At 51.8% G+C, this 20,447-nt stretch overlaps 1 protein-coding gene and 1 pseudogene across 5 annotated transcripts; both read right to left on the bottom strand.

Moving 5' to 3' along the window:
* Positions 1–481: 481 nt before the first annotated feature.
* On the bottom strand, positions 482–6,649 carry LOC119931356 (annotated as a pseudogene).
* Positions 6,650–8,978: 2,329 nt separating this feature from the next.
* Positions 8,979–17,054, bottom strand: LOC119931337 (alpha-1-antiproteinase-like). 5 transcript variants are annotated; one of them, XM_038749947.1, is made up of 5 exons: positions 16,579–16,801; positions 14,643–15,263; positions 12,693–12,966; positions 11,009–11,156; positions 9,334–9,421 (listed from the first exon to the last, which is right to left on the bottom strand). In XM_038749947.1, the coding sequence occupies exons 2-4, from the start codon at positions 15,244–15,246 to the stop codon at positions 11,075–11,077; spliced, it is 960 nt and encodes a 319-aa protein (XP_038605875.1). In that variant the 5' UTR covers positions 15,247–15,263; positions 16,579–16,801; the 3' UTR covers positions 9,334–9,421; positions 11,009–11,074. The 5 variants fall into 5 exon arrangements, with proteins under 5 accessions (XP_038605903.1, XP_038605875.1, XP_038605894.1 ...); XM_038749966.1 differs by lacking the exon at positions 12,693–12,966 and having other exon boundaries at positions 16,579–16,805; XM_038749958.1 differs by lacking the exon at positions 11,009–11,156 and having other exon boundaries at positions 16,579–16,803.
* Between the last annotated feature and the right edge of the window lie 3,393 nt (positions 17,055–20,447).

The following is a 20,447-nucleotide window of genomic DNA, read 5'->3' as shown; positions in this document are numbered from 1 at the left end:
TCAGTGCATCTCAGAAGATTGAGAGACAGATGTGAAATCAAGAACGCGAATGGCGGGAAAAGTTGTTCAGCGGTGGATGAGGTATGGGGTACGAGAGAGACTCAGTTTCAGCCACACTCACAGGTACCATGCGGAGAAAGCTATGGAGTTATTCTTGGGTCAAAGGACACACACGCACTTCCACGCATGTGGAGATTTTAGTCGACGTAGCCCAGGGACACCTGGGCTTCTACCCCGTGGTCTCTGCCAAAACCCATTAAACCTATGCCCTCAGCCCTTTGGGATTTGGGGAGAGAGAGAGAGCGCACATAGCATTTCCACCAGTCTTATCTGTGCCCTTACCTCCATCACACCAGTCATGATCAGAAGAGAAGCAGCATGGCAAATGAGAAGCAGCATAGTGTAGTGGATAGAGCATAGGCCTGGGAATCAGAAGGTCATGGGTTCTAATCTCAGCTCCACCACTTGTCTGCTGTGTGATCCTGGGCAAGTCACTTCACTTCTCTGTGCCTCAGTTACCTCATCTGTAAAATGGAAATTGAGATTGTGAGCCTCTCCTGGGACAGGGGCTGTGTCCAACCTGATTTGCTTGTATCCACCCCAGCACTTAGTAAAGTGCCCGGCACATAGTAAGTGCTAAACGAATACCACAATTATTACCAAGCACTTAGTACAGTGCTCTGCACACAGTAAGTGCTCAATAAATTTGATTGAATGAATGACTTTCGAGGGTCGTCAATCAGGCTCACCCATCCCATAATGATTGGGATGACTGGAAATGGGAGGGACACGTGAGCTGGGCCATGCTGGAGATGACACGCTGCCTGAGACATTGGGTGGGTGCTGGCATCCCCATGGTGATTATTTGAGAGGATGCCCAAACATAGTCTGTTCACCTGGGAGATGGCCACATGTCTGGTTGGTGAGGCAGGAGAGGTTGGCCTGCTGTATGAAGATGTCTTCGATCCCCAAGTCAGGGAGGATCTCCTCCAGCTTGTAGGTGGTCCACAGAGAGAATCTGAGCATGTACAACTCTGCATCACTGGAGGGAGAACTGACAACAAGAAACAGACATCATGGCTAATGTAGGTCTTGGTGCGGAACAAGTGCCCGAGAGGACACGGGATCATCAGATTGGATGCAATCCCCGTCGTGCCTGGGGCTGACATGTGCTTCGAGAACTTCCCAATCCCCCTCCTTCTCACTGCCTGCAGTGCCGTGCCACTCTTCTATACCTCCATGGATGTCACCCGAGTTCCCGTGGACAGATCAGGTCCCCGTGTTAAATAGGAAGAGGGCCCAGTGGAGAACGGAACTTTAAGGAATTAGGGGATCACCGCCGACCCGTGGATAGAAGGAAGAAGGGTCTGTGACAGTGCCGGGGGAGGGTTAGGGCAGACATGGGCCCAGATGCATGGCCCTGCCCTAAATGCCTTGCAGTCGAGTTCCACACCCATCCTCATTCTTGATGTCACCCTTACTCCTCTGCTTTCTCTAAGTCTCAAGACCCGACCCCAAAACCTACCCTGCAGACCCCTGGTGTATACACCAGAGAAGCAGTGTGGCTCAGTGGAGAGAGCACGGGCTTTGGAGTCAGAGGACATGGATTCGAAGCCCGGATCTGCCACATGTCTGCTGTGTGACCTTGGGCAAGTCACTTAACTTCTCTAAGCCTCAGTTACCTCATCTGTAAAATGGGGATTAAGACTGTGAGCCCCACGTGGGTTCACCTGATCACCTTGTATCCCCCGGTGCATAGAACAGTGCTTTGCACATAGTAAGCACTTAATAAATGCTATTATTATTATTATTATTGTTATTATTATTATTACACTGCCTCCAGCCAGAAGTCTCCTATTGGCCTGCTCCCCCATCCCAGCCCCCTAGCCCACTCCCCATCATTGCATGCCTCCAATTTCTCTCCTCCTTACCCTTCCTTACCCTTGTCCTGAAGGGCTGAGGGGGTATGCTGGCTGACCCATTGCTGTCCCACCCATTGCTGTCCCACCCATTGCTGTCCCATCCACAGCTGTCCCCAACACCACATCCTTAAGATACCCCCGCACTATTCCATCTTCAAATTCTGAGCCTGCTGCATCCCACTCCCCCACCTTACTGCATCTCCTGACAACCCAGGCTCCCTCAGTGACCTCCAACACCCCTCTCCTTTTCTGACCTTCTCTCTCCTCACCAGAGCCAATTCTCAGAGACTTCAATGTACATGCTGATGCCCACTTAGGCCCAACCATGGGCACCACTGGCCTCAGGCCTGTCTCTCCTCATTGTGTCAGTTACACACGGACTCAAATTTCCACATGATCTGATCATCGCCAGCCTCTGCCCCATCCTCACCCCTTCTCTCTGATGAAAGCCTCCCTCTCAGGATGCCACACTCCCACTCCCGCGTGGGGTGCCAAACCCCCTAATCTCCTAGGGTTCTGGGAGAAGGAAACCTATTTGCCCTTTGTCTCTCCCACTAGAATGGTAGCTTCGTGAGGGCAGGGATCTGGTCTCAGCATGAGGATCCACAGATGTGAAAGACTGATTTATCCTCAGGGAGATGCCTTCCTTGCACCAGAGCCAGACAGAATACCGATAAGCTGTTGCTGCCCGACCCTGGACTCTGGTGGGGGCCTGGTTCCACCCCACCAGCATGGCCACAATGTAGGGGAGGCCCTGGGGCCCCGGATATGGGAGTGCATGTGTCAAAGGCTCTGGACCCTGGTCACCCGGGCCACTCCAGAGGGCAATCCATCAAGGAGATTACCTCTGAGAGTTGATATCAAACGATCTGAGAAGCAGCTCTCGACTCATAGCCTCTTCCAGCTGCTTCATCTTCCCTTCATCGGGAAGGATGAAATAGACATCGGATGGGCCAATGAATTTCTTATTGACCATAGTGCAGGCCACCCCCTCATCACGGTAGATGTTAAACTGACCCTTCTGGTACATGAAGACGGCCTTGACAACTGTCCCATCATCCACGAAGAAGTCCTGGTCCTCTGTGGTCTGACTGGCATCAAAGGAGAAGTCCCACTGGCCTGGTTGAGAGAAAGGATGAGAGATCCAGGCTGAACTCTCTAAACGTATCCAGGGAAGGGGAAAGAAGCACCATCCTCACCCCCGTTCTCACTTCCCTTCCCCACGCAACAACACGTGTGTGTGACTCCGGGAGGGTCAGCCCAAAGGGGAGACAAAAAAGGAGAAAGTGAAATATCAGGGTGGATGTAGTCTTTTAAGGATGACAGCCATGGTGGCATGGCCACACATGGGACCCAGATAATGACACTGGGCAGGGTGAGATTGGGAGGCAGACCTGTCCCAAAGTTACAGGACCTGCCCTTAAGAGATGGGAGAGGGCCACAGAGAGGACATAAAATCGGACCCCTCATGGCGTCAGACACATTTACTAATTAGAATTCTCACCCACAAAGGAAAGACCATGCTGGAGCCTGGCTGTGCACGGTGCTTTAGGGGCGGTGACATTTCTGGTTTAGAGAATGCTAGACCCATCCAGGCCCGGAGTCACGGCTGACCAAGAAACATACATGAGGGGTGGTTCTGATCCTTTGGATTGCCCCTAGGACAGCAGGGCCTGGGCAATTTTTTAAATGGGCCCCTGCATTCAAACTTGATTCTGCGGTCCTGGCAGGCCCTGCCATCTCGAAGGGGATCCATATCAACCTTTCCCCAGTGTGGGAGTCTCAGACCACAGACACTCTTCTCTCAGGAGATAGATCGACCTGGGGTCTCTCACAGGGCTCAACTGAGAGTTGACAGGTGACCCTCCAGGAGCAGGAAGAGACGAGAACATTATTCTTATGTCTCACTGTGATTCTCCCTTGGTGAGGAGCAAGACAGTCATCAGAACAACTGTGAACCCTGTCCTGCAGAAGGCTCGCTCTCAAATGAGGATTTGACACCCATTCTCCCTCCCTCTCAGACGGATAAGCAAATTGAGGCCCAGGGAAGTCAAACACTTTGTCTGAGGCCATGCCGTGGGTGAACAACAAGGCAGGGATCTGAACCCTGATCCCTCGAATCCCACGTCCACATTCTGGCCATGAGTCTAGACCTGGGGGAGCCCTCCCTATTCTTCCCCAGCGCCTATATATGTGGGAAGCAACACCGGTTCGACTTTGTCCCCTTGCATCCGTTCCCAGGCACCCACAGACCTCTTCATGCCACCCTGGGTAATGATATTTTATCTGTGATGGGGGAAACAGACCGGAGCCAACTGTCGGAAGGAGATGGGTCACTCACCATTCCAGACTTTGGGATGCTCAGTTGGAACTGCCATTACCTCATCATCTCTGAGCTCGGGCCCCACAGTGGTCCTGACCCCTACTCACTGGCTAGTCCCTTCTGAAGCCCCCAGGCTCTCTGCAAAATCAATCAATCGTATTGATTGCAATCGTATTGATTGCAATTGATTGATTGCAAAAGCACTCCAGCCCTCACTCAGGTTGCAGGGCTGGGTCCTGGGTCAAAGGCAAAGTGTCCTGGCCTGAAGTGTGGTGGGGGGAGCCATGAGGATAGAGGCGGGATCCCCATGCCCAGTCTCCAGAGCTCCGGGCAGCCAGTCACTTGTGACCTGCGAGGTAGGATGGTCACTGGAAGAAAAGGGAGGGGAGGTTCTTCCAAGCTAGGGGAGAACACCTCGGCGGAGACGTGGTGGGAGACCCACCTCCCTCCCCCAGCAAACACTTCTGGCCACCACAGGGGAGGGGAATGGGGCATCCAACCAAGTGGTGTCACATGGGCCATCATGTTGTCCTTATTGTTCCCTTTGCCACCTGCCCCTGGCAGAGTCCATATGGGGCCAGAGCCCATCTTCTAGACTGTGAGCCCACTGTTGGGTAGGGGCCGTCTCTATATGTTGCCAACTTGTACTTCTCAAGCTCTTAGTACAGTGCTCTACACACAGTAAGCGCTCAATAAATACGATTGAATGAAAAAATAATCCAGAGTGGGGCTTTCACCTTCGATGAGCGGGTTGCTCACGAGGACAGCTAAGATTTTCATGTTCAGCCTGGGGATCGCATGCTTGATCCTGCCAAGTGTCTGTTCCTTGACAAAGTTGTTTATTTGAAGCTTTGCCCCCGTGGGATCCTGGAGGTGTGCATAGATGATCTTGGATCTGAACACATCAGCAGCCTTGTCTGTGAAAGCTGGCAGCGGCAACACACTGGGGGCGATAAACAGAACACTTCCTATTTTTGCGTATGGCAATGCACCAGGCATAGTGTGGACTCTTTGTATGCACTGGTAGCCCCCAAGGATCTTGTCCTGTGACACCTCTGTGAGATGGAATTGCAGGAACCTCCAAGATCTGTGTCTGAGTGCCAGATCAGGCCCCGAGGGAGAGGGACACCAAGGTGGAAGAGACGCCCACTGGCTAGTAAAGGAAGTTGGGGTTCAGGGCTTTGGAAGTCAGCCACTGGTACAGCTTGAAAATGAAATTGACATTGGATGGGCTGATGTCGTCACAGGGAAGGCCCCAGGAGATGACAGTGGCCCCAAAGACCAGGCAGAGAATGGCCCACAGCCCGACAGATGTCGGCCGGAATCGGAGCGGGGTCTGCATCCTCCTTAGATCCAGTCCTGCAAGGAATCAGAGAGCTGGAGGAGATTGAACCACATCAGGGACCACCACCAGTGTGTGGGGGAGCCCATGCCTTAGACAAGGGGTTTCTGCAGGGGCATGCAAGGGCTCCATCACCAGTACCACTGCGGACGCCCAGGGAGGGATCCAGAAGGGGTTTTGCACAGAACCTCCAACAACGACCTGACTCAGTGTTCCTTTCAGAGAAACACTGTAGAGCGGAAGATCATCTAGGCACCTACTGCAGGGCTGAAGGCAGCTTTCAGAAGTACACTGGGGAATGGCCAGGCGGGCACAGAGCCATCATCCGATGTTCTCCATCCTGCATTTGTTCTGTGCAGAGGCCCGGACTAGATGCTGAAGAGACTACGATGTCATCACTATCGCAGCCTCCTCGAGGTCGGGGATCGTGTCTACTGAATCTATCCATTGTGATCTTTTAAGTGCTAATCACATTTCACTGTGCACCCCGACCTCCCACTGACTGCCAATTACACACTCTGGGGTTTTGATCTCCCCTCACTGGAGGATGGGACCACCCAACGCCTAGGGGCTGAAGAAGATGGGAAGAAGAGAGCTCGATCACAGAAAGCCATCAGGCAAATGCAGGCATGCCGTGGGCAAAGCCACCTCAACATAACATCAACAGCTGCACTTACCTCTTCAGGTGGAAGGAAGCAGGGTCGGGCTGGGGGTGGAAGGTGATTGGTGAAGCTAGAGGGAAACGTCTCTCCGAGTGTTTGAGGAAGACTGTGCCGGGCTCACCACCATCCACTATTTATTCCAGAGAGTGCTGTGCAACACCTTTGTGGCCTCACTGATAAACATTATTTGGGATGGTTCCACATCCATCGGGGTTAGAGATCGCCCTTTCTGATGCCAAGCAACAGAACCTTCAACGTGTCCTTGTAGGGATCATACTCCTTTCCCTGCCTGGCATGTCAGGGTGCTCTCATTCTGAAAGAATGACCATCAACCAGGACAGTGACCTGCCCGAGGACACCGAGATCTTTGCACAGAGAGGTAACAAACCAGCATGGACCATCAGTCATGCCCGGGGCAAAGACCTACCCAAGAATACTGCAATCTCTCTGCCGAGAGGCCACAAACTGGCATGGACCATCGACCTTCACATGGACCAGAGACCTGTCTGAGGACACTGAGATCTCTCGGCCTAGCGGCCTCAGCCTAACAAGGTCGTCGGCCATCTGAACTTCTGCCTACCATCTACTCACCCTCCAGGAGTCTGACATTTCATTTCCAATTTCCTGGGTCATTTCTTTATCTTCCCCCTGTCCCTGCTATTGGGCCTGATTCCTCAAGGGAGAACACAGATCAGGGTGTGGCTACCCAAGTGACAAAGTCCCAGATTAATTACATTTTTACGTAGAAAAGGCTGCCTGTATCCACTCCTACCCAGCCCCTGTTTCCTCCTAAACACTGGGCTCCACATTCACAAGGCTCCAAGGACAATTCAACCGTATCCTCAGGGTATCACTGGATTAAGGAGTTATTGCTGTCTTTTATGTCATCAAAATGCTTAAACTTCACTGACCCCACTATGACCCTTCAATCCCCCACATCCAGTCAGCCCATCCCAGTCCTCCTCTTGCACCACACCTCCCCCTCTGCCATAAGTGAGATATCAGGCCGAATTTGTGCACTTCAAGCTTATCCTTTCATGCTTTAACACTGCCTTCTTCTCTGCCTGGAAAAATTATTTCTCCATCCTGATCGACACCAATGCCCATCACTCTTGACAGATGTCCCAGGCATTTAACTCGCTCTTCAAACCCCTGTCCCCCTGACCTCTCCCTTCCTTTGCCCCTATTATCCTGGCCACCTACATTATTTAGAAAATTGGCAGTATCAGATGTGATCTCCCTAAAATCTCCCCTATCTCTCCCCTGTCCTGCTCCTTCTTCAAAATTCCCATCTTTCCAAGTGGTATCTATCAAAATCCATGCCTCCACCTGGGCTCCTGACCCCATTCCTTCTCTCCTTATCAAAACACTTGCTCTCTCCTTTCTTCAGCTATTTGCTCTCCAATGGCTTCTTCCCCTCTACTTTCAAACATGCTCATTCCTCCCTGATCCTAAAAAACTCCTCCAGTGACCCCATGGCTGCCTCCAATTATCGCCCGATCACCCACTTACCATTCTTCTCCAAACTCCTTGAGCGAATTGTCTACATCCACTGTCTAAAGTTCCTCTTCTCCAGTTCTCTCCTTGACCCTTCTAATCTGTCCCCTTCATTCCACAGATACCAACTTCTCAAAGGTCACAAATGATCTCTTTCTTGCCAAAACCAACTGCTTCTACTCCATAATAATAATAATAATAATAATAATAATAATAATAATAATAATAATAATAATAATAATAATAGCACTTAATAAGGGCTTACTATGTGCAAAGCACTGTTCTAAGCACTGGGGAGGTTACAAGGTGACCAATAGGGATGGACACACTGTCAGAAAGGCACTTAATGGTGACACTGTGTGACTCGATCCATCAAAGGTAGTTGTTGAGTGCCTCTCAAGAGCCAAAGTGTATCTCCACAGATCAGGTGAGCCCCATTGAAAGACATCACCCTTCACCTCATCCCATACTCATGTCCGATTGGATTGTGGAGCAGACACAGTTGGAACTGGTTCTCCTCGCTATCCAAATGCTGGTATGGCGATCATGTTTGTTCTCATACTCGACCCTATGGGAGGCTTCGATTGATGTCGGCAGGATGGCACTGGTGCCCGAAAAGCAAAACACCCAGCAGCTCCAGTATGGCACTGGACTTTGACTCTCCAAAGCTTTTCCAAAACCTTCAAATGAGAAAACTTCTGGAGAGAATTCTGGAGAACTGGAAGTAAGCCTCTACAATGGCCCACAGGTGATTCCATGAACATTCAGCACCAACAAGGGAAGTAGATGCTAACCCGAATGGATTGGATACATGGACCAGAAAGGAGAGAACAGTAGACCAGGGGAGGATACCACGGGAAGATGGAATGGGCCTGGAACTGGCTGGGGTAAGGCAGGCATAGGCCACTGAGGGAGGGGGACAGGCAGTGCTTGTGTAAGGGCAGAGGGAAGAGAGCCCGCTCAAATGTGAGGGAAGACTCCTGCTAGTGGATAATGCTGATGAGGTTCCCACCCTCCTCAGCCTACGGCCTTGTGCCTCCCCCAACACAACGACCCTGATCATCCTCCTAGCTGATTGACACCCACCCTACTGCCACCCACCATCCTCTCGTCTAACAGGGAGTGAGTCCAAGGTGAAAGGGTCCCGTTCTCTGCAAGATCAGTTCCGCTGAATTTCTGGCCTCCTCTGACTAGTTCAAGATCAACCGCCAGAGGAAACTCCACATGAAAAGTCTTTGGTCTGACAAGGTAGATTTATTTAGCCAGAGATGTCCCAATTCCTCTAACAGCTTGGATGTCGGGATTGTTGGGGAGAGGAGCCGAGGAAGACAGAGAAAGTTGAGTGGGGTCACAGCTGTGAGGCAGAGATCTTTCTGGACCAGAGGGGTCATACGCCATCCTAGGGGTCCTTCTGACCTCTACGGAGAGCTGGATTGACAACCTTTCCCCAGAAGAGTGTGGTGGAGGCTCTTCTGTGAAAAACACCAATGAGGAAGGGCCTGTTGAAGAGGATGGGTGACTGAAAGGTCATCGTTGTCTCCTCAGAGTGGACGGGAGGGGAGCGGTGTGATGGGGCTGGCAGGGTATGTGCCGGCCCTGAGGACACCACTATGCCCGTGGACCCTGCAGCTATGAGGCCATCTTCCTTCACCTCCAGTGTGGCACTGTGTCTCACCTATGAAAGAAATGGCCAGAGAGACCAATGTGACCACCATGGAGATTGGCCGATCTAGTGGAGGAAAAACCCGATTTTTGTCCAACGATGTCAGTGAGTCCATGCTATTTATTGAGCTCTTACTGGGTGTAGAGCACCGGACTAAGCATTTGGGAGAGGGCAACATAACAATATAATAGAATTCCCTGACCACTATGATCTTACAGTCAAGAGGGAAAGACAATACTGGAAGGACTCAAGCCCTAAGACTTTGAATGGCAACCACCATGTACAAATCCCATGTGCTCACTACTGCATTACAAACCCAGATACTGTGGGATGGGTGGGTAGCAGTTGGCAGAGCCATCGGGATCTCCCAGACAATGGGGGTGAGTTCACCAGAACATAGGTCCTTAGGAGTCCCAGAGGGGCTGCTCGCTTGAATCTGCCATCAGACTCTCCTTGGCAGGAAGACCTGGAGTTGGTGTCCAGCATGCCATGATCCCAGACTGTTCGAAGGCTGGGGTCACCCTCTATCTTTCCCGGGGCCCTGAGATATGAACGTAATCATCCCAAACCCTAGAGATGTCTTTGAGCTCCTCAGCTGGCTGTCGGCCGAGTAGGTGGTCTTTAAGGGGCCTAAGATTCATATTCTAGGGATCATAATCAGACTCATCCCCAAACTGCCTCATCTGACATCTAATGATTATGTGAAGTCCCTTGGGGAAGAAGGGGTTGTTCCTTTAGAGAAAGGTCAGGTCAGAGGAGAAAGACTCTACCCGTGAGTGTCGACCCATGACCCCAGATGTTTTTGGAGTAACCATACAGATCCTCAGAATCTCCATAGCAGCAGTAGTGATTCAGGTGCCAGGCATATGGATTCCTGCCCCCTCAAAGTCTCCTTCCCTCACCATAACCTCCTTCTTCCTCCTGCTTGGCCCCTGGTCACAAACCTCTTGAAGGACATGATCCAAACTTACGTGCATGAGTTCCTTCCTTTGATTTCCCAATGTCTTCCTGCCCATCCTCTGCACTCTTTGGCCATCAGTGGAGTGCTTCCCACCCACTCTCCAAGTCTACTGGACCCTCCCTGCCAGGCCATCATTCCCTTGTCCTGATCGGATTCACCCATCTGAAACCCATGACTACCCTGCCTCCAACCATTCCAATCCATCCTCACATTCCAGGCCTCAGACCTCAACTCACAGCAAAATTGGTGCAATTTCACAAAGCAGATCAAAACTCTTTAAGGACAGGCCTCGGTGCCATGCTCTGCACGCTGAGGGTGCTCGCTTGATACATGCCATCTACTGAGAGATATACAGGTATCCCTGGGGTTCTGCGTTAGGCAGGATATTGTCACTTCCTGGGACAGGCCCTGGGTCTCCGCTCAAGAGCACCCGACCACAGAGACATCCATTGCCTACCCGAGGTTCAAGGCTCCTAGTTCCTGAAAGTACCCCAGATCCCTTCCCAGACCATGGGATCATCTCCCGCTCCCCAATCCCTCTCCTGTTAGGCAGCTGTGAAGTTGGGAGGCCATTGTGAAGACCCTTGAGCATCACTGTGGTAATTATTTGAGTGGATGCCCAAACACAATCTGCTCACCTTGGAGACAGCCGCACCTGACTGGTTGGTGAGACCGGAGAGGTCAGCCTGCTGGGTGAAGAGATCCTAGATTCCCATGTCAGAGAGGATCTCCTCCAGATCAGAGGTGGCTGACAGAGAGAACTTGGGGATATACAGCTCCAAGTCTCTGGAGGGAGACCCGACAACAAGAAACAGACACTAATGCTGTCATTGGTCTTGGCATAGAACGAGTGCCCAGGTGGACACGTGATCATCAGATTGGACGTGGTCCCCGTTGTGCTGGAGGTCGGCTTGTGCCATGAGGATTTCCCACTACCCTTCCCACTGAAGGCCTACCATGCCTTCATTCCTCCGTGGATGAAGCCCGAGTTCCCATGAACCAGTCAGGTCCCTATGTTAGAGGGAAGTCAGGGCTGTCAGGGTGATTGGGAGATGGGAAGAGAAGCAGCATGGCTCAGTGGGAAGAGCTCGGGTTTTGGAGTCAGAGGTCATGGGTTCATGGGTTCAAATCCCAGCTCTGCCAATTGTCAGCTGTGCGACTTTGGGCACGTCACTTAACTTCTCTGTGCCTCAGTTACCTCATCTGTAAAATGGGGATTAAGACTGTGAGCCCCCCGTGGGACAACCTGATCACCTTGTAATCTCTCCAGCACTTAGAACAGTGCTTTGCACATAGTAAGCGCTTAATAAATGCCATTATTATTATTAAGAGGGCCCGATAGGAAGAGGGACTTTCTGGAGCTGGAGGGCCTGGTCACCTCTGGCCAATGGATCAAAGGGAGAAGGGCCCTTGGCAGTCGTGGGGGAGGGTTAGGGCAGACATAGGTCTGGATGCATGGCCCAGCACGACATGCCTGGCAGCTGAGTCCTGCACCCATCTCTCATCTTGGTGCCACCCCTATTCCTTTGCCTTTTCCCAATTCTGAGACCTGATCCAAAAGATTACCCTGCTGACCCCTGGTGCACACACTGACTGCAGCCAGAACCCTCCTATAGGCCTGTTCCACAGTGTCAGATTCCCACGCAATCTGATCGTTGCCAGTCTCCACCCCCATCCTCACCCCTTTTCTCTGTCTATGGCTTCCCACACTGGTCACCACACTCCCACCCCCACCTGGGGCACTGAACCCCCTAATCTATTTGGATTTTGGGAGAATCCATCTGTCCTCCACCACTAGGATGGAAGCTTTGCCAGGGCAGGGATTGGGTCTTTGCATAATGAAAACAATAATAATAATAATAATGATATTTGTTAAACACTTACTTTATGCCAGACACTCTACTAAGTACCGGGTGATACAGGGAAATCTAGTTGGACACAGTCCCCCTCCCTGAAGTAACTGAGACACATAGAAGTGAAGTGACTTGCCCACGGTCACACAACAGATAAGTGGCAGAGCTGGGATTAAAACCCATGACCTTCTGATTCCCAGGCCTATGCTCTATCCATTACACCAACATGAGCCTCCATAGTTGTGATAGACTAACCCTGGGGAGGTGCCCACCTATAACAGGGATGGCCTAGAGCCCAGGGGGATGCTGTCGCCTGATCCCAGACTGCGGTGGGGGCCCGGGTCCTGCCCACCCAGCACAGCCATGATGGAGGAGAGACCCCGGGGCCCCGGATCTGGGAATGCGCATCAAAGGCCCCAGACCCTAATCCTCTGATCCTCCTCAGAGAGTGATACATTAGGTGGTTTACCTCAGAACATTGTTGTAATACCACTTGAGAAGGAGCTCTCCACTCATAGCCTCTTCTACCTGCTTCATCTTCCCTTCGTCGGGAAGGATGAAATAGACGCCAGATGAGCCAACGAATTCCTTATGGACCACTGTGCAGGCCACCCCCTCATCACGGTAGATGTAGAACGGGCCCTTTTTGTACATGACAGGGACCTTGATTATTGTACTGTCATCCACAAAGAAGTCCATCTCCTCTATGGTCTGACTGGTATTAAAGGGGAAGTCCCACTGGCCTGGTTGAGAGAAAAGACAAGATTCCCGGGCCGAACTCTCGATGTGTCCAGGAAAGGGGAAAGAAGCACCCACGTCACCCCCATGGTCACCTTCCATCCCCATGCCACAACATGTGTGTGTGACTCTGGGAAGTTCAGCCTGAATGGGAGACAGACAAGGAGATAAAGAAACGTCAGGGTGGGGGAACTGCCCTTTGGAGGATGGCAGCCATGGCAACATGGCCACATATGGGGCCCAGACAATGAATTCAGGCAGGTTGAGATTGGGAGATAGGACCTGTCCAAAAGATACAGCACCTGTCTCGAAGAGATGGGAGAGGGCCATGAGTGGGTTATAAGATCAGACCCCTCATGATGTCAGAGACATTAACTAGTTAAAATTCTCACCCATACAGGAAAGACCAGGCCGAAACCTGGCTCGGTGGGGTTTGTGAGGGGTGGTGACATTTCCAGTTTAGAGGATGTCAGAATCATCTGGGCCCGGGGTCCTGGTTGACCAAGAGATATGGTTGAGGTGTCGTGATCCTTTGGCCATCCCCTAGGACATCAGGTCCTGGGCAAATTTTAAAATGAACCCTGGCATTCACCTTTGGTTCCGTGGTCCTGTCCAGCCCTGCCCTCTCCCTGCCCCCAGGCACCACCATCGATCTTGCTCCATGGTGGGAGTCCCGGGCTACAGACACCTTCTTTCTCAGGAGATGGGATGCCACAGGGTCTCTCACAGGGCTCAACTTGGAGTCGATGATGACCCTTTGGGAGTGGGAGGAGCTGAGAATACTATTCTCATGTCTCACTGTGATCCTTCTCTGATGAGAAGCGAGAAGGTAGTCAGGTCGACTGTGAACCACGTCCTGGACAATGCTTGCTCTCAAATGGGGATTTGACACCAACTCTTCTTCCCTCTGAGACAGATGACCAAACCGAGGTCCTGAGAAATCAAGTACCTCATCTGAGGCTCTGTGATGGGGGAGCAACAAGATAGGGATTTGAACCCAGGCTCCTCGAATCCCAGACCCATGCTCCAGCTATGGTCCAGTTGTGGAGGAGCCCTCTCTGGCCCTCCTTGTCCTCCATTCCCAGACATCCAAAGACTTTCTACTGTCACCCTGGGTAATTATACTTTTATCTCTGATGGGGGAGAGAGAGAGAAGCTCCTTGTGGGCAGGGGACAAGTCTCTCGCCATCCCAGAGCTGTCATTGCCATCGCTGAACTCGGGTCCCACAGTGCTCGTAACCCTTACACACTGGCTGACGCTTTCCAAACCCCAGGGTCTCGATGAAAGCACTCCAGCCCCATCTCAATCTGCAGGGCTGGGCCCTGGGTCCCAGGTCAAAGGCGTTGTGACCCAGCCTACAGTGTGCCAGGGGAGCTGTGAGGAGAGGGGTGAGATCCCCGTGTCCAGACTCCAGAGAAATGGGTGGCTTGTCACTTGTGACCCTCAAGTCAGAGAAGCTGTGGTAGAGAAGGGAGAGGAGGCTCTTCTGAGCTCAGGGAGAGCACGTCTGCTGAGATATGGGGGGAGACCCACCCACCTCCCCTAACAAACACTCCTGGCCTTCACAGGGAAGGGGAAAAGGACATCTGATCACAGTGGTGTCACTCGGCCACCCTGCCAGCCTCATCATCCCCTCGGCCGCCCACTCCTGTCAGAGCCAATCCAGAATGGGGCTCTCACCTTCGATGAATGGGGTGCTCACGAGAACTGGCCAGGTAAAATTCTCCAGCCTGGGGATCGCATCCTTAATCCTGTCAAGTGTCTGCTCCTTGATGAATTCGTCTATTTGATGCTTTGCCTCCTCAGGGTCCAGGAAGTCTGCATAAATGATCTCGGATCCAAATACATCAGCAGTCTCATCTATGAAATCTGGTGATGGCAATGCACCAGGGTCGACGAACAGAGCACTCCCCATCTTCGTGTTCGGTAACCCACTCGGCAAATTGAGGTTGATTTGTGTGCACTGGTAGCCCCTGAGGATCTCGTCCTCTGATATCTCCGTGAGATCAAATTGCAGACCCTCCAAGATCTGAGTCTGGGTGTTGGATTGGGCCCCTTGCAAGAGGGTCGCCAAGGCAGATGAGATGCTCACTGGTGAGTAAAGGATGTTGCAGTTTGGGGATTTGGAAGCCAGCCGGTGGTACAGCTTGAACAGGAAATTGATACTGGATGGGCCGATGTCGTGACAGGGGTAGCTACAGGAGACGACAGTGGCCCCGAAAACAAGGCAGAGAATGGCCCACAGCCCAACGGATGTCGGCTGGAAGCAGAGGGGGTACTGCATCCTGCTTGGACCCCGTCCTGTGAGAAATCAGGGAATGGGGGGGGGATGAAACTGCATCAGCGACCACCCACCAGTCGTGGGGCTTGTGCCTCAGACAAGGGGTATCTGACGGGGCGTGGGAGACTCTATCCCATGTGCAGCTGTGAACACTCAAGGTTGACACAGAACCTCCAAACGCGGCCCAGCTCAGTTTTCCTTTTGGAACCACACCACAGAGTGGAAGGCCATCTCAGGACCCAACTGCTGGGCAGAAGGCAGCTTTCAGGGGCATTCCTTCATTCATTCATCCAATCATATTTATTGAGTGCCTACTGTGAGCAGAGTATTGCATTAAGTGCTTGGAAAGTACAAATCGGCAACAGAGATGATTCCTACTGAACAACGAGCTCACAGTCTAAAAGGGAGAGACTGATGAAAAAACAAAATAAGTAGACGGGTGTCAATACATCAGAATAGATAAATAGAATTATAGCTGTATGCACATCATCAATAAAATAGAGTAATAAATATGTGCAAATCTACACAAGTGCTGTGGGGAGGGGAAGAGGGCAGGGCACAGGGAGGGACTGGGAGTGATGGGGAAGGGAGGAGGAGCAGAGAAAAAAAGGGGGGCTCAGTCTGGGAAGGTCTCCTGGAGGAGGTGAGCTCTCAGTAAGGCTTTGAGGGAGGAAGAAAGCTAAGCTAGTTTGGTGGATGTGTGAAGGGAGGGCATTCCAGGCCAGGGGTAGGACATGGGCCGGGGGTCGATGGTGGGACAGGCGAGAATGAGGCACAGTGATGAGGTTAGCGGCAGAGGAGCGGAGTGTGCGGGCTGGGCTGTAGGAGATTAAGGAGGTGAGGTAGGAGTGGGCAAGGTGATGGAGAGCTTTGAACACAATAGTGAGGAGTTTTTGCTTCATGCAAAGATTGATCATTGTTCACTCCCCTCCTCAAAGGTTTTTGAGGAGGGGAGTGAACAGTTATCTGGACATGGAGCCATCGTCAGGTGGTCTCCATTCTGGGCATTTCTGTGCAGAGCCCCAGACAAGATGCTCAAGAGACAATTATGGCAACACTATCACATCCTCCTCAAGGGCGGGGATCATGCTTGTTGAGTATAATCATTGCGACCATTCAAGTGCCAATTGCATTTCATTGTTCTCCCCAACTTCCCACTGACTGTCAGTTATGCACCCTTCAGCTCTCGTGTCCCTGCACCCAAGGACTGGGACCACATATGCCTAGGGGTTGAAGAAGGCCAGAAGAAGAGTGCTCCATCATGGAAGGCACCATGAAAGCATGGGCATGCCATGGGCAGAGCCGCTTCAACATGGAACTGACAGTCCTACATACCTCTTCAGATGGAAAGAAACCGTGTGGGAACTGGGGTCGAAGAAAAACGATGCCTGATGGTGACTCCACGATGCCAGAGGTCTCCCACTGCCCACCTGAGAGTCAGTCGGCTGAGATGCAGATGGTTGTGATGCCACACCCGGGCACGTCGGAGGGACACGTCTCAGCTAGCATCCGAGGAAGGCTTTGCCAGCCTCACCGCCATCCACTATTTATCCCAAAGGCTGTTGTGCAACAGTGTGTTGGCCTCACGTTAAATATTAATTGGCACAATCCTGTGTCCACGCGATTAGATCTCACAATAACAAGACAGCAATAACTCCTTAATCCAGTGATACCCTGAGGAGATGGTTGAATTGTCCTTGGAGCCCTGTGAATGTGGAGCCCAGTGTTTAGGAGGAAACAGGGGCTGGGTAGGAGTGGATAGAGGCAGCCTTTTATATGTAAAAATGTAATTAGTCTGGGCCTTTGTCACTTGGGTGCTAGGTAGCCACACCCTGATCTGTGTTCTCCCTTGAGGAATCAGGCCCAGTCACTTGTGCCCTGCGAGGTAGGATAGTCACTGGAAGAAAAGGGAGGGGAGGCTCTTCCAAGCTAGGGGAGAACACCTCTGCCAAGATATGGTGGGAGATCCACCTCCCTCCCCCAGCAAACACTTCTGGCTACCATAGGGGAGGGGAATGGGGCATCCAACCACGTGGTGTCACATGGGCCATCATGCTGTCCTTATCGTCCCCTGCACCACCTGCCCCTGGCAGAGTCCAGACAGGGCCAGAGCCCATCCAGAGTGGGGCTCTCACCTTCAATGAGCGGGTTGCTTATGAGGACAGCTAAGATGTTTGTGTTCAGCCTGGGGATCACATCTTCAATCCTGCCAACTGTATGTTCTTTGATGAAGTTCTATATTTGAAGCTTTGTCCCTGTGGGGTCCTGGATGTCTGCATAGATGAACTCTGATCTGAACACATCAGCAGCCTTGTCTGTGAAAGCTGGCAGCGGCAACACACTGGGGGCGATAAACAGAACACTTCCTATTTTTGTGTGCAGCTATGCACCAGGCATATTGCGAACTCTTTCTATGCACTGGTAGCCCCCAAGGATCTTGTCCTGTGACATCTCTGTGAGATGGAATTGCAGGAACCTCCAAGATCTGCGCCTGGGTGCCAGATCAGGCCACGAGGGAGAGGGACACCAAGGCAGAAGAGATGCCTACTGGCAAGTAAAGGATGTTGGGGTTCGGGCATTGGAAGTCATCCAATGGTACAGCTTGAACATGAAATTGACATTGGATGGGCTGATGTCATGATGGGGACCATGGGAAGGTTGCAGATATTGTTTGAATGAACGCGGTCCTGTTGCCATATTTGGTGTGGGCCTTAGACCCTGCAGCCCACTGGCTGGGTCAGGGAACCAAACCAAAAAAGGAGATAGACTCCGCCCCGCTCTGCACCAAATCTGCACCAATCCAGTCCCCGCCGTTTTCCAATCTACCAATCACTGTGATCAGCAACAGCAGAATATAAGCTTGTTGCATTGGGCACTCGGGGTCTTTTCCCTTAAGGAAATGAGCCCACTGGGTGCATTGCCCCCATTCAGTCTTCGGCTTTAGCAATAAAACTTTGTTAAAACTTTCAGTAGTCACATGCTCCCTGACTAATTCTTTAGTCGCCCGGTGACCTTGGTGGACATCCAGAACAACTGCCACCATCAACTGGAGGATGGGACCACCCAACGCCTAGGGGTGAAGAAGGTGGGAAGAAGAGAGCTCGATGAAAGAAAGCCATCAGGCAAGGACAGGCACCCCATGGGCAGAGCTGCCGCAACATGACTTCAACAGCCACACTTCACTCTTCAGGCTGAAGGAAGCAGGGTCAGGCCAGGGTTGTGGGGGTGGTTTGGCAAAGCTAGAGGGAAACGTCTCTAAGAGTGTTTGGGGAAGGCTGTCCTGGTTGACCATCAACCAGGACAGTGAGCTGCCCAAGGACACTGAGACCTTTGCACTGAGAGGTGACAAACCGGCATGGACTATCAGTCATTGCCCGGGGCAAAGACCTACCCGAGAACATTGCAATCTCTCTGCCGAGAAGCCACAAACTGGCATGGACCATCGACCATCACCTGGACCAGAGACCTGTCTGAGGACACTGAGATCTCTCGGCCTAGCAGCCTCAGCCTAACAAGATCGTCGGCCATCGGAACTTCTGCCTACCATCTGCCACCCTCCAGGAGTCTGATATTTCATTTCCAATTTTCTGGGTCACTTCTTTATCTTCCCCCTGTCCCTGCAATTGGGCCTGATTCCTCAGGGGAGAACACAGATCAGGATGTGGCTACCTAGTACCCAGGTGACAAAGGCCCAGATTTATTACACTTCTACATATCAAAGACTGCCTGTAGCCACTCCTGCCCAGCCCCTGTTTCCTCCTAAACACTGAGCTCCTCATTCACAAGGCTGCAAGGACAATTCAACCATCTCCTCAGGGTATCACTGGATTAAAGAGCTATTGCTGCCTTTTATTTCACCAAAATGCTTAAACTTCATTGACCCCACTATGACCCTTCAATCCCCCACGTCCAGCCAGCTCATCCCGGGACTGATGGGCCCGCCAGTCCATCCTTCCCAGCAGTATCATCAGAGGAGCTCCCCTTCCTCCTCTCAAGTGCTACTCTGGACACCTGTGCTTCTGATCCCATTCCCTCTCATCTCGTGAAATCTCTCGCTCCGTCCCTTCTCCCCTCCTTAACTTCCATCTTCAACTGCTCACTCTCCACTGGTTCCTTCCCCTCTGCCTTCAAACATGCCCATGTCTCTCCCATCCAAAAAAAAAACCCTCTCCTGACCCCACCTCACCTTCTAGTTATCACCCCATCTCCCTCTTACCATTCCTTTCCAAACTCCTTGAACGAGTCATCTGCACGCGCTGCCTTGAATTCCTCAACTCCAACTCTATCCTCGATCCCCTCCAATCTGGCTTCCATCCCCTACATTCTATAGAAACTGCCCTCTCAAAGGTCACCAATGATCTCCTGCTTGCTAAATCCAACAGCTCATACTCTATCCTAATCCTCCTCGACCTCTCAGCTGCCTTTGACACTGTGGACCACCCCTTTCTCCTCAACATCATCATCATCATCAATCGTATTTATTGAGCGCTTACTATGTGCAGAGCACTGTACTAAGCACTTGGGAAGTACAAATTGGCAACATATAGAGACAGTCCCTACCCAACAGTGGGCTCACAGTCTAAAAGGGGGAGACAGAGAACAAAACCAAACATACTAACAAAATAAAATAGAATAGATATGTAGAAATAAATTAAATAAATAAATAAATAGAGTAAAAAAATATGTACAAACATATATACATATATACAGGTGCTGTGGGGAAGGAAGAGAGGTAAGATGGGGGGATGGAGAGGGGGACAAGGGGGAGAGGAAGGAAGGGGCTCAGTCTGGGAAGGCCTCCTGGAGAAGGTGAGCTCTCAGCAGGGCCTTGAAGGGAGGAAGAGAGCTAGCTTGGCGGATGGGCAGAGGGAGGGCATTCCAGGCCTGGGGGATGACGTGGGCCGGGGGTCCATGGCGCGACAGGTGAGAGCGAGGTACGGTGAGGAGATTAGCTGCGGAGGAGCGGAGGGTGTGGACTGGGCTGTAGAAGGAGAGAAGGGAGGTGAGGTAGGAGTGGGCGAGGTGATGGAGAGCCTTGAAGCCCAGGGTGAGGAGTTTCTGCCTGATGCGCAGATTGATTGGTAGCCACTGGAGATTTTTGAGGAGGGGAGTAATATGCCCAGAGCGTTTCTGGACAAAGATAATCCGGGCAGCAATATGAAGTATGGATTGAAGTGGAGAGAGACACGAGGATGGGAGATCAG

This window comes from Tachyglossus aculeatus, chromosome 1, assembly GCF_015852505.1.
Source record: "Tachyglossus aculeatus isolate mTacAcu1 chromosome 1, mTacAcu1.pri, whole genome shotgun sequence".
Lineage (NCBI taxonomy): Eukaryota > Metazoa > Chordata > Mammalia > Monotremata > Tachyglossidae > Tachyglossus > Tachyglossus aculeatus.
The sequence above is the reverse complement of the archived record's forward strand: the minus strand, read 5'-3'. Positions and strand labels throughout refer to the sequence as shown.